Source organism: Gallus gallus, chromosome 4 (genome assembly GCF_016699485.2).
Source record: "Gallus gallus isolate bGalGal1 chromosome 4, bGalGal1.mat.broiler.GRCg7b, whole genome shotgun sequence".
In the NCBI taxonomy this organism is placed as follows: Eukaryota; Metazoa; Chordata; class Aves; order Galliformes; family Phasianidae; genus Gallus; species Gallus gallus.
Genome location: NC_052535.1, coordinates 65,901,626 through 65,914,515, shown reverse-complemented (window position 1 = coordinate 65,914,515; position 12,890 = coordinate 65,901,626). Strand labels below are relative to the sequence as shown.

The window sequence follows — 12,890 nt, the reverse complement described above, 5'->3', positions numbered from 1 at the left end:
ATAGAAGTGATATATTGAGGGTAAACAGTGCAAGATCTGAATGCAGACAAAGTCTAACATAAATAACAATACAATCCTGTTCCTTGCGAGTCTTTCAGATACTCTTCAATAAGAACTGTGGATAATCGAAGACCTGCCAATCTTTTAGAATAGAAATTCTATCATAACTAAAAGAAATAGGACACTGTACTCCTATCAAATATCTACAGATGAACTCCAATATTTTTAAGTGATTAATAGAAACTTGTTTGTTGTTGCCAGCACTAACAGTTTAAGTTCAGTAAATTCTCACCTGAAGTGACAGAAGGGATTTTATAGCTGGAAGTAATGCGGTAGTATGGTGGATTATCCATATGGGTGACTCCTGAACTGACAGGATCTGTAAGCTGAAGTTCACTCACCAGCTCTTCCAGTAGTTGCATTGTTTTGTCTCTACCCAAATAAACAATAACTTTCTTTACCTGCCATCAAATAAAAAAGTATATGTACATAAAAAAGTAATACACATAAACACAATTCTTGCCATAGTGATTTAAAAATAAAATAAAATAAAAGATTTGATCATCTAAACTCATTAGAACCACTATCTACCTGTAGTGCCAGTAAGGATACCTGCAACTTGTTCTAGTTCTAAAAGCAAACAAAAACACTTTCCACAGACAGAAACACCAGCAAGCATCAGAAATATCACAAAAATTAATCTCAGTTCAATGACCACTGTTTAAGAACCAGAAATAGCTTTTTCTAATGAAGGTTTTAGCAACATCTGAGATTAAGATTTGGCCAATGACACTAAGAAATGGTAAGTAAAATGCTAAGAAATTTAGGATGTTTGGCTCATGGAATTACTTTGTGTCCTGGTTCAAACTATATTGGAAAGTTTTGGGGCTTCACTGCTAGATTTTCTGATTTGCTATGAGAACAGCTGCCACCCAATGAACTCAAAATGACCTTTGTAAAAACACAGTATTATAAGTCCTACATATTCACACACATGCACACATACATATAAAAATACAGACTTATCACAGATACCTCTTTCTTTCTTTGTTGACTTCACATCTACTTTTTTGGACTGTTAGCAAAACCTATTACATTTCTCTGATGAAAATATTAGTTATGGAACCATCTTATTTCTTCCTAATGGACAGAAACTATCTGTGGCTGCTGATTTACATACTATGATGGAAGGGTGCTATGATGGATCAGTGTATATATGGAACGAAATCTAAAAATCTAATCTAAAATTATCAATCAATCTCCAAGTTTCTTTTTTTTAATGACAAAGGAACAAAAATGCAAAAACAGATGTTCAATAAATCTTTTCCTTTTTAAAAAATCTAAATCATACTAAAAATCTAAATCTTACTAAATCATGTCTGTGGTCCATCCAGGACACTCTGAATTTTGACAGCTCATAACTGACAGATGGCTTTGTTTCAGACTTATCACTGAGTAAACTGCAGTAAGTTACTGCTACTTTCATAAACAGAAGACTACCAGCATCAGAGAAATTATTTTCTCAAAACCTTTTGTTTCATTTTACAAATACTTGGATCATTCATCTTCAATGGCAGGCTTCTTTAAAGTTCTACAGGCTTTCAGCAAACCATATATTTATTACCTTGAAAAGCATTCCTTGCCTCTTGAACTTGTCATTGAAATAGCAAAAGGTTTCCTTTGCCAGGGACAGCTAGTGTCCATTTAATCCCATAAGCCTATTTCTAGAATTAGTACACTAATCACAGAAAGGTTGAAGTTGGCAGGGACCTCTGGAGGTCCTGCTGCTCAAGCAGAGTCAACCAGAGCAGGCTGCCCAGGAGCATGGTCCAGACAGCTTATAGGAATCTCCAAGATTCCATTGTCTCTATGGGCAACTTGTGCCAATGTTCAGTCTTTACCTGCAGAGCTTCCTGAGGCTGATAGGGAACCTCCTGTTTTTCAGTTTATGCCCTCTCCCTCACGCTGGCACTGCGCATGACCAAAGAGAGTCTGGCTCTTTGCTTTGTACCTTCCCTTCAGGTTTATGTACACTTTGCATTCGATTTATTCACAGTATACATTGGTCATAAAACATGGGGCTATACTATTACCTTGCCGTATTTGGGTATCAGAAATACTACCTCATGTTTTTTGCTTAGTGATCTTTAGTGCTAGAGACTCAGTTAATTTCTAAAACACCAGTAACACTGAGGAGACTCATACAATATACTCACATAAGGCAAAAGGCTGGGTTCACTGTTCACTCCACAGATACTGATCAGGAAGTGCAAAATTATTTTCAGATTCTTTGGCCAGCTGTCTGCCAAAGTTGTCCAGACATTTTCAATCTCAGACCAAGCCACTTCATCACCATACTGGAAAACAAAGTAAATATCTCCCCTGAAAACTCCAGCAGAATTTTTGTTTCAAGACTGCCAAAAAAAATCATCAATTTTTTTGTATATCTGAAACTCCATTTTCATTCAACATAAATACATTTTTCAAATGGAATGTATAGATTTGCAATCCAATATTCAACTAAAAAATCTGATCGTGTCTCAACCAGATTTTAAAAGAGAGCAATACCTCTCACTTATATCCCATCAGTCAATATCCCACTAGTTTTATTGGTCTCTTTTATTTTCTTACTGTTTTAATAAAAATATCAAAAATGAAAATAAGCTTTGTTATTTATGTACGTTAACGATATTATTGTACAAAGGCTGCTCCAAAAGTAATGCCTCCTATTTTATTATGTTGGACAATGACATTAGAAGTGGATGTTGATGGAACGGCAGCAGAGGCCGAACTTCCCCACCAATATTCCATTATATTTTGTTGCCCTCTTACAGATGGCAACAGTGGGACAGTCTGACAAAATGGTATCTGACATGGAAGTGCGTATGTAGCAAAGGTGTGCCATCAAATTCCCCCACGTGGAAAAAAATGGCATGTGTTGACATTCATCAACACTTGTTGAACATTTATGGAGACCAAACAGTGCACGTGAGTATGGTGAGGCGGTGGGTGAGTGTTTCAGCAACAGCAACAGCGCGTCACCTCCGCTGGTGCAGGTTTTGACAAGCATGGTATGCAGGCTCTTGTTTATCACTGGTGAAAATGCATAGCTAATGGTGGCTCCCATGTTGAAAAATATTGTTTTGTAGTTGAGAATTTGTTCTATCAAGCAGATTTACTATCAGAGTTACAAAGTCACTTCCAAAATTCCATTTTGAGATCACAGGTACAGAGCGGACTAGGTATTATCTATCAAAACAGACATCTATATTGAAAAACAGTTATATGCAACTGCTATATGCAATAGCTATTGAACTATTTATATTATATATAAAACTCAAAACTATAATTTGGGTATTCACAAGTAAGCAGACTAATATGAGCACTAACTCTTGCAAGTCTGTAACACATAATCTCTGAACAGTATTCTCCCTAAACACAACAGTCTCCTGGAATACCAACTAGTTTTTACCTTTGCAGTCATATACATAAGGTTGTTCAGGACCATGGCTGTAGCCTGCGGTGATCCCCAGCCTTCTCCTCGTAGCCAGCGCCTACTGTTCACCATTATTTCTCTATCCTTCAAAGAATCTTCTTCATCTTCATCTTGCCGCCGAATGGTTGGCAAAGGTTTCAAGTCTACCAGCTCAATATTGTTCATCCATGGCAGCAGATAATGCAGCATCACCTGTCTCCCAGCTGGGTGAGCCGTTTGGATTCTCTGGCTTACTTCTGTAATTCAAAGATTATATATATACATAAATCACGCATCATTAATTAGAATTGTTTTCTTAATAACAATCACTACAATGAATCCAGAACGTCACACTAGCATAAGAAAACACTGATAGTGACATATTTTTTTATTTAACTAACCCATGCTACTTCATAACCTCATCAGTATTCTTCAATTGAAGACTCTTCCGACAAACAGCACAGTTGAAGAAACTGAACTGCTATATGTGCACACACACACACAGATTTGGATGCACAAACAAGAAAGTGCATAGTAGGTTCTGATAGTTTTGTTAGTTGCTGAAAGTTATGATAAGTAAGCTTAACATTATCTCTCTCCACTTCATGCTTGTTTCATTTACCAATTCTTGCAAAATACAAGCTAGTTTTATTCTCCTAGTAGCTTTTCAGTGAAAATGGAAAACAAAATCCAATCCCTATGTGCCAGCTTCACTTCTATGAAGAGGAAAGCACAAGTAATGCTTTCCAGGACAAAAGTGAGCCCTGATGAAACAAGTATGCATTGCACGTTACACAGTTAAAAACATGGCAAACCAAACTAATGAGTAGGGTTTCAGCACTGCTCATTTCTTATATAAACAGTAAGGACAAACCAATTCAAGTCACCAGGGGGAAAAAATACACTATATCACATTGTGTTTAGTAAGTATTAAAACTAAAGAAATTTTTTTTCTAGTTCTAGAAAACCTAAAGCATGTAAAATATGCCAATTTGGCAAAAAAGCACTTTAAAACTTTTCTTACATTTGTCCTTGCTCTTTTTTTTTTTTTTTAATTTATACCAGAGGTTATTATTCTGCAAGATTTAAGATGTTTAAGATGTTACAGAATATTATTTTTAAGTAATCTACAGTAAACAAAAATACTAGAAAGAATAACAGAAGAGAAATTTTGAAAATCATTTGGAAATTATTAATGCATGATTTCTCTTTAGTATATTAGAAAGTCAGTAAAGTATATTTGATTCATTCTGTTTCCTCTTTAATATATTACAAATAGGAATAAACAAAAATTGTTACCCAGTAAATTCAATTTTCTCCACTTACTATGAAGACATTATCTTGTGTTCCTTATTCTAGTGAATTATGAACTATGCATTTTGTAAAAGATTCCAGACCCGATGATCTTTATATTGATTTATTTTAAACCATACCTGAGAAGATGGCAAGAGTTAGCTCAGGATAAGTCCTTGCCAATTCTTCTGACAGTTGATAGTATGACACAGAATACAGATGTGGTAAAGGAGAAGGCTGACCCAAAACTCCATCCGTCCTCTGAACTTCCAGTTTGTGAGCATAACGGAACATCTTTGGTTCCAAGATCTACAACAGCAATGTTTAGAATTTGAAGCTCTGTACAAAGTTATATTGCAAGTCTTCATACAAAAAACACCTTTAAAATTTATGTAACTAGTCTCATTTAATGCCTTACATCTGATAGATATCCATACATCTCTTGTGTTCACAAACACCGTGGCAATTCCATGGAATAACCAGCACTCATTTCATTTGATGAATTTCCAATGATAAAATGAGGTTTGCTTTCTCAAAATAACTTATCCAATACATATTTTTCTGTAACAAATTGCAAAATACCACTGAATACTTTTATTTCCAAACAATATTAATTTCTGCTCTTGAGACAAAAACAGAAGACACAATCTTTGATGCGCCAGAGATGCAGAGGGAGGCTAAAGCAGTTCAGCACATTCAAAATTAATTTTGGCTGGTCTTAAGCAGCGGTGTTCACTTGATAAGAAAGTGGGACTGGAAGGGAGAATGCTGTGAGTGCTGACAAGTCAGCAACAGTATGACTTCAGAAAGGATTTTACTGCTTAATTTAGCTGACAAGGACACTGGGAAAAACCTCTAAAATGACTTACGAGCTACGTGCAGTATATATATATAGCTACGTGCAGTATATATATATATATATATATATATATATATTAGCGCTGCCTGTATTACCCCTAAATGTCTTTGGAAAGGAATTAGCAGAAGAAAATGACAAACAACATTTCTGCTAACCACCTAAGCTCTCCATGTTGATGGATAAGGAAAATGTTTGGCACCAATGCAAAAATCAGGAAACTGACAGCTACATCAGTAAAGAGAGCAAAGCAACAGAAGCAACACACTTCTTTCTGAGATGCTTTTAGAAAAACTGATCCATACAACACTCTTGTAGTGTCAAATCAGAAAACTCTTCATTTAGGTTATATATCTTAAAAAAGCATATGTTGTGAAAATCTAAGTCGTTAGGGCTTACTTCTTGAAAACAGACATATTTTGCTGACATCTACTTAAGTCAAGTAAGGATCTGGGCTAACTATGTATAAAAACAGAGAAGAAAAACATACATCACAATTTCTTAGAGAAAGAACAACTAAATAATACCAGAAATATCTTTGTGGGTTTTGTTGCTGTTATTTTCAGTGCACAGAGATCGTTCTAATTTTTAAAACAAAAACAATTGAATCAAAATGAGCTTACAAACCTGTAATAGTTGCATAGCAACTTCATAGATAGCCCTAGTAGAATCAGCTGCTTTAAACAGTATCAGATTTAGAAGGGTCACTGTATCACACTGGTAATCCCTAGGGAAAAATTGCAAACATGAAATAAATAACATTAATTTGATTTTTTTTTAATTTGAATTTATTAAGTAAAATCTAATTCATAGGGGGTATGATATGGAATAGCCTAACATTTCAGAAAGCTTCTCTAGTAACACATGCACACAAACACGAGTGATCTCTACTCTTTAAGGGAGGAAAAAATGTTCTAAATGAAATTATGCTTGGAAAATGAAAGTTTTGAAAAATTCTGTAGTACCTGTTTTGGAACACACTGGCTATGGCTTTAAAGCAGCCAGCTGCTACCCGCTTGGAACCTGTATAGCACCGGTCTACGGCCCAGTACATGAGGTTACTCTGGTCAGGGTTGAGTTCCAAGAGCAGCGTAACTGCCTCGCAGCCCAGCTGGTGAACCTGCATTCAGAAATGAACCAATTAAAAATAAAATAAAATAAAATAAAAAAATAAAAAAGGGCCAACTTATAAAAATGGCATAAAAGAGGGAAATAGATATTTAATCCAAAACATCTGTAATGCACAAAAATTATTCCAGCTAAAAATAATGAGTCCACAGTTAAAAATAACAGATAATCTATCAAACTGTTTAATGTCCAAACTGTACACACAGTAAAAGAAGTAAACAACTAGATAGCTCTAACCTTCCTTTTTCTCAGTTCCAAGCCCATATTGTGCTATTTACTCTTTTCTGAACATGGATCTGAAGGCATCAGATACAGAAAAGCACTTAAATATAGACAGGTATTCCACAATGGGATACAAGGGACCAATCCATCCGGAGGCTTGCATAATCCCCTGAATCTAGCCCACTGGAGCAGCAATTTTATGCTATCACAGTATTAGTGCAATGGAGGCCCTATCTTTTAGATGTAAAGCTGGCTTTTCTAAGTAGATGTAAAGCTTGGTCTTCAGAATTCCATAGGACCCCATCAATGGACACTGGAGTCTCACAGACTTCATGTTAAAAATCTTGTCTCCTTTATGTTTCTGAAGCTTGTACTCATTACTACAACTTTATCTAGCTGATTAGTTTATAAATTATAAGAAACCCGTTTCAGCCCTTTCCTCTTTAGTTCTGCTTTGTCTGTGCTCAGAACATGCCTGGTGACTGCCTTCCTCAACTTGGTGATAGTGTGTCAAGGACAAGGCAAAAATATGCACTCCTAAGAGCTTTAGGCATAAGCCACTCTAAAGCCCTCGGGTCAATGTGACCACAATAATTCATGAATGCCTATGTTGAAAGCACTGATAGTTGCAAACCAATATTTACATTGCCTGCATTACCTTCTTATCCTGTGAATCCAGAATATTATCCAGCCATTTGTATAAATAGCCATCAGATGAGAGCCCAACATTATCTGCCACAGGGCCACAACACAGTACAGCAGACATAGCCTTTAGAAAGTAAAACAGTACATTTTAATAGCTCAGATACAGCAGATGTGTTTTTATCAAACCCATTAAAATCCCAAAAAACTACAGTCTATTCTGACAGATGAGAAAGACTAAGGCTAACAAAAACCGAATAACATCTTGTTAAAGAAATACTAAAACCAAATCAGGTTACTCTGAACTCTCAAGTAAAAGTGAAAAGTGACTTATGCAGGAGTTTATATGATGTTTTTGTTACTAATGAACTTTACATGAAAGTCTTTCTCCTTAGTCAGCTGAAAAGTCATGGGAAGTCAACATTTACTAGTAATTTTAGGTAATTCTCCTACTAAGTGCAACGGTTTACAGTATGCAAAAAAACAGATTATCAAAAATGAGCAAATAGGTAGAACAGAGAAATAACAAAGTCATAAATGACGGGGATATGAAAACCATCTCCAAAAAGCCGAGGTGTTAAATATACATTAGCAAAATCAACATGGGAATTTATTTTCAAAGCTCAAAAAGGATTGAAATACCTTTAATGCACAGTATTGGTGTCTGTTGATTTGCATGTTCCTATCACTGTATCTATCCAGGGGAGTAAACATGATACTAAAAGGACCTGCCCAATGACTGAACAACATAAATAGACTGTGGCGGAGACTTTGCTGTGGAAAGACACTTCTTCTCTGGTGGACTGTAAGAAAAGAAAATAAAGTTAGAAGCACTTTTTGTATCACTTTTTAAAATAATGTACATAGAAGAGAATCAGACTACGAAAGGGAAAAAATAAAGACACTATTTCAAAATCATAATAGCTGGATGTAATTTTGCTGTTATCCTGCCTAATGTCACCGAGGTATAAGGGTAAGCTATTTATTAACCTAAAAAACGTAAATGCATTGCCAGCCAAGAAGACTTTTGCTAAGTGAGAAAGCTACTTGTAGCTTCTAAACAGTATCAGACACCTCTCTTAAAAACCCTCATTGCTGAAGTTGTGTTCAGAACTGATGGTATATTTTTATTAATGTATTCTGCAAGTTCAGGTAAGTAGAATTTTTTGATGCTTTAACAAAAATAAAATGAAATAAAAACAGTCTATCAGAAGTTATTAAGATCTTTTTACATACCTGGAACATTTTGAATGATATTTGCCACTAAGGCACTAAAATGGCATCGGATATCTTTCAATGTATCAGAATCCTTTTCATTTTCTGCTTCTAGGAGTTGTCTTGTGAGATCAACATACTCAAGTAAAGTGTTGTTGAGGGAATGTGTTTCATTATCAAGGCCACCACTTGCACTTAAAAACAAAAATATTAAACTGTATGCTAAATATACACCTTTAAAAAAAAAAAAACAACAAAAACCAATCCTTATCTCTTTCTCTTTCATAGATGTAAAACCTCATCACTGCAAACACTGAATTCAAAGTCAGTTTTTCCCCAAGCTTCTTTCCTTGCTAAATAAAAAACTGCGGTGAAAGTAAACAAATAAGTAAGGCTTATTTTTCACAGGTCACTCCTCCTTCCACAGAATTAGTTCTTACATTGGGAGTAATTGTTAATGAAGCAAACGCAATTTTAGAAACACAACAAATTAATTAATACTTTGCTATAGATATCTATATTACATAGTGATCCTGCTTATCAGTGCAGCCCCACCTGTGACTAATGACACCAGCATCTGCCAACAGTTCAAATATTCGTACTAGTTGTACACGTAAAATATCCCGACGCCTGCGCCGTTTCATGTTCTGCTCAACAGAGGAAACACAGAATTAGATGAAGTAGGGAAAAAAAAACCCCATAAAACTGCATGCCACAAAAAAGCATTGTTATATCTAGACATATCGAGACAATTAGCATGGATTATCAGGGGTGCAAAACTTCTACGATCAGTTACCAGAATGCCTACCTATTTTAACAGATAGGGCAGTGAAGAAAAGTTATTCCTTTTCTAACTGCAAAATACATTAAGTTTATTATTACATGCATTAATGAAATAATACACTTTTTATCTTGTCACTCCCCTGTCATGAAGTGTGATATATAAAACAATGAACTGAAGTACAATACCAATCTTTCTGTGCATGTTAGACTAAGAGAACACAGTATACTCCAGTAACATTCTGAAACAAAAGTCATGTTCCTTCTCATCATCTGTATTTCATTATGAATTTACTACAAGTATGAACACAATAGTTACCATAAAAAATACTGAATAATCATCTGTGTTTGTGTTTACAGAGATTATTATTTCTGTGGATACCTACAGGGGCTTCTAAACCCCGCAGTAAAACATCCTCTCCATCAGAAGATTTTTATTCAGGGCAGACAGCCAGGTGAGCTCACAGCCATTTCCATTTTATAGAACTAAACAAAGCTGGTTGACAGTAGAAATCAATGCCATCTTAGGAACTACTAATTGCAGGCAGTATTTAACTATGTTAAACTATGCTTAGGCAACACAAATTAAAGAATGTGGAAAAGCTTACAGTAATTTCTAGTCATTGAAAACTAAACTCCTTTGATACAAGAATAATACAGAGTTCAAAACAGAACTCTTCCTCTATAAACAGCTCACACTGAATTTAATTTGTTACCTGGTATATACTGACAGCTTTTAGGTGCAGTAGCATAACTAACAGTTATTTACTATCATTTTTGAGAAGATAGCTAAAACTCTGTGCTGAATATAGGAAAAACATCTCATTACCTCTGGCCTTCTTTCAAGTGCTTCCTTAATTATAGGATGTAATTCCTCTATTAGTTCCCTGAATTAAAATAAAATAATTAAAAGAATATGAACAACCATTAAATGAACATCTCAACTGAAAGATGTTTCAGAACAAGTGTTAAAATTGCATTTAAAACACCCTTAGGTTTTACTTGTAGCTTTCTGAAATAAATAAGCATTTACAAGAAATGTTTCTGAGAAGATTTTCCTAATTTAAATACAAACCAGCAAATGGATTTCTCAATAATTACACTAAATTTTGACTTAGAAAGTTCTAAGTTGTATTTCTATCAGATATTACTTTCATTCACTTTCATATTCAGGGTTTAACACAGCCTTACGCTGCAAAAAGATAGCATTGGACAGAAACGACGTTGGCAGCTAATCATATTATGTTCTTGCAGCTGTCACTATGCATTTAGTTGTTAATAAACATTGCTTCTCTAAGGCCAATAACGATATGCTGACAGATTAGTCAGTCTAGTCTCTATGAAAACTGTAAAGCAATGTTTTGATGCTGTGGTTACATTCCCAATTTGTTCTGAAGCTTCACAGTCTTTTCTCAGTTCCTTCTGCCAAACTCCAACTATCTCATGGCTCCATGAAAAGGGGCAAAGGAACAGAAAAGAGATCAGCAGTGCGGATCTATGCAGAAGGCACACTAAGGTAAAACTTACTAATTCTACTTTTATAATCAATAGCATAGTAATTGTCTGCTCTGCTTTAGATTTGCTGCAGTGTCCCACATTTTTCTGTGTACTTTCAGTGCTGTTCTAATTTAGACATACCAAAAGCATCATCCACTGAAGTTTTCATGTTAAATGACTGATTCCCCTGCTACAGGGGTCCTCATTCAGGAAATGTATTAAGGTGTTCAGAAAGTTGCAAAAACTTTCATTAAATTACATGAGACTTAAGCATGGCAATGGATAGTTGCATATTTTTGTTCAGATTAACAAAAAAAAAAGGGTGGTTTTTTTTTTGTTTGGTCATGATAAGGGTTTTTTGGTAAAACACACTAAAAGGTTGGCTTTCAGTGGAGAGTACACAACAAACTAGACAAGCTCATGTGATTAGTAATAGAAAATAAGAGAGAAAACGAGTATTCTAGCAGGTTTAAGTGGTGTAATCAATTATGTTTAGTACCTCTACAGCCATGACTGCAATTAACATTGTAAATGTCAACAGTCCATAGTCTGTTCCTCCATAGGGCAGTCTTTAATATCAATAAAAGGCATAAAAATAATAAAATTAGTTCAGCTTCTAAAAAACCACTGTCACACAGCTAAGTGATAGAAAAAGAATGATAATCAGTTTTCACAGATTTTTTAAAGCTTAAGAAGGCCTTTTTCTGAGTTCTGCTTCCCCAGCTTTGTATTCATTAGCATAAAACCAGATGAAACACAGCAATTACCTAAAAGCTCCTGGGTTGGTCCTGCCAAGTCCCAGCACAAGGGATTCTGTAATTTCCATGCTCTCAGAGCGCATCATTGGAACTATGTGTTTAAACAAGGAAGAAGGGGATGGAATGCCAATGATCTGAGAAGAAAATCAGAATAAACCTGAATGAAGCAGTTATCCAACGTGCAGGCAGTGAGGTTAAAACATCTGCTACAATATCAGATTCTTAAGCATTGGCTTGAACTACTCATGATAAAAACAAAGTTTCGGACCTTTGGCACTGAAGACGAATTTCAGAAATGGTACAAAATGCACATCCTTTCCCTGTCGTGACCAAGACGGGTGAAGATAATTGAGAACGCCTCAGAAAAATCAGTACTTATCTGCCCTGAACTTTGTTGTTTTTTCACTGAACTTAAAAAGCCTCTTGGGAGACTTCACCCCATCTGTTCGGTAACCTACAGAGGCTCTGTGCTGAGTACACAAGAGAGCTGAAATAGATTGTTACTAGGGCCAATGACTCTTCAAAAAGAGCTGAGTATGCAGCTATGCAAGACCTTTACAGACAGCTGAGAGGCAACGACATTACATATCTTTACATCCTCCACGTGAGAGGCATCTCCAAAAGTTTGAAAATCAAAAATGAACAGTGACTTAGAGGTTTATGTGGCTATCTTTGGATAATATGTTTCTAAGGTTCTTCCAAGCTTATCTTGAAGACATTCCGATTATAGGAACATTTCCATATTTCATTTTCAGAGAAAAACCTTAATGAGAATTTTGTTAGCTCTCCAATTCACATCTGCATATTCAGTTTAGAGGAGAGCTTATAAACTTCTTATAAGATCTTCTGTTTCTTTAAAAGGAGAAGTAAGCCTGTTAAAATTTCATTTTGCAGTTTCTCAGATTTAAGGACAGAATCTTGGTAACAACTGGAACAGGCTGCTTCTGCCAACAATCTGCTGTACAATCTATGAGTTATCTTCACTGCCTCTTCCCTATCTTCTACAGGAAGCCAAAGAGGAGAT

The 12,890-nt window shown here is 35.4% G+C and overlaps 1 protein-coding gene across 19 annotated transcripts in view; it reads right to left on the bottom strand.

The window, feature by feature from the left end:
• Positions 1-12,890, bottom strand: part of FRYL (FRY like transcription coactivator) — a 158,403-nt gene that overhangs the window by 44,687 nt on the left and 100,826 nt on the right. For all 19 annotated transcript variants that reach the window (XR_003074813.3, XM_046941215.1, XM_046941217.1 and 16 more), the window contains 12 exons: positions 11,876-12,000; positions 10,441-10,498; positions 9,387-9,478; positions 8,853-9,025; positions 8,259-8,419; positions 7,633-7,743; positions 6,590-6,744; positions 6,252-6,351; positions 4,909-5,077; positions 3,473-3,732; positions 2,217-2,357; positions 293-461 (listed from right to left, as the gene is read on the bottom strand). Coding sequence is in view for 18 of the 19 variants with exons in the window: in XM_046941215.1 (XP_046797171.1) it covers positions 293-461; positions 2,217-2,357; positions 3,473-3,732; positions 4,909-5,077; positions 6,252-6,351; positions 6,590-6,744; positions 7,633-7,743; positions 8,259-8,419; positions 8,853-9,025; positions 9,387-9,478; positions 10,441-10,498; positions 11,876-12,000 (1,714 nt within the window). In the remaining variant the exon portion in view is untranslated. The remainder of the gene's footprint in view (positions 1-292; positions 462-2,216; positions 2,358-3,472; positions 3,733-4,908; positions 5,078-6,251; positions 6,352-6,589; positions 6,745-7,632; positions 7,744-8,258; positions 8,420-8,852; positions 9,026-9,386; positions 9,479-10,440; positions 10,499-11,875; positions 12,001-12,890) is intronic.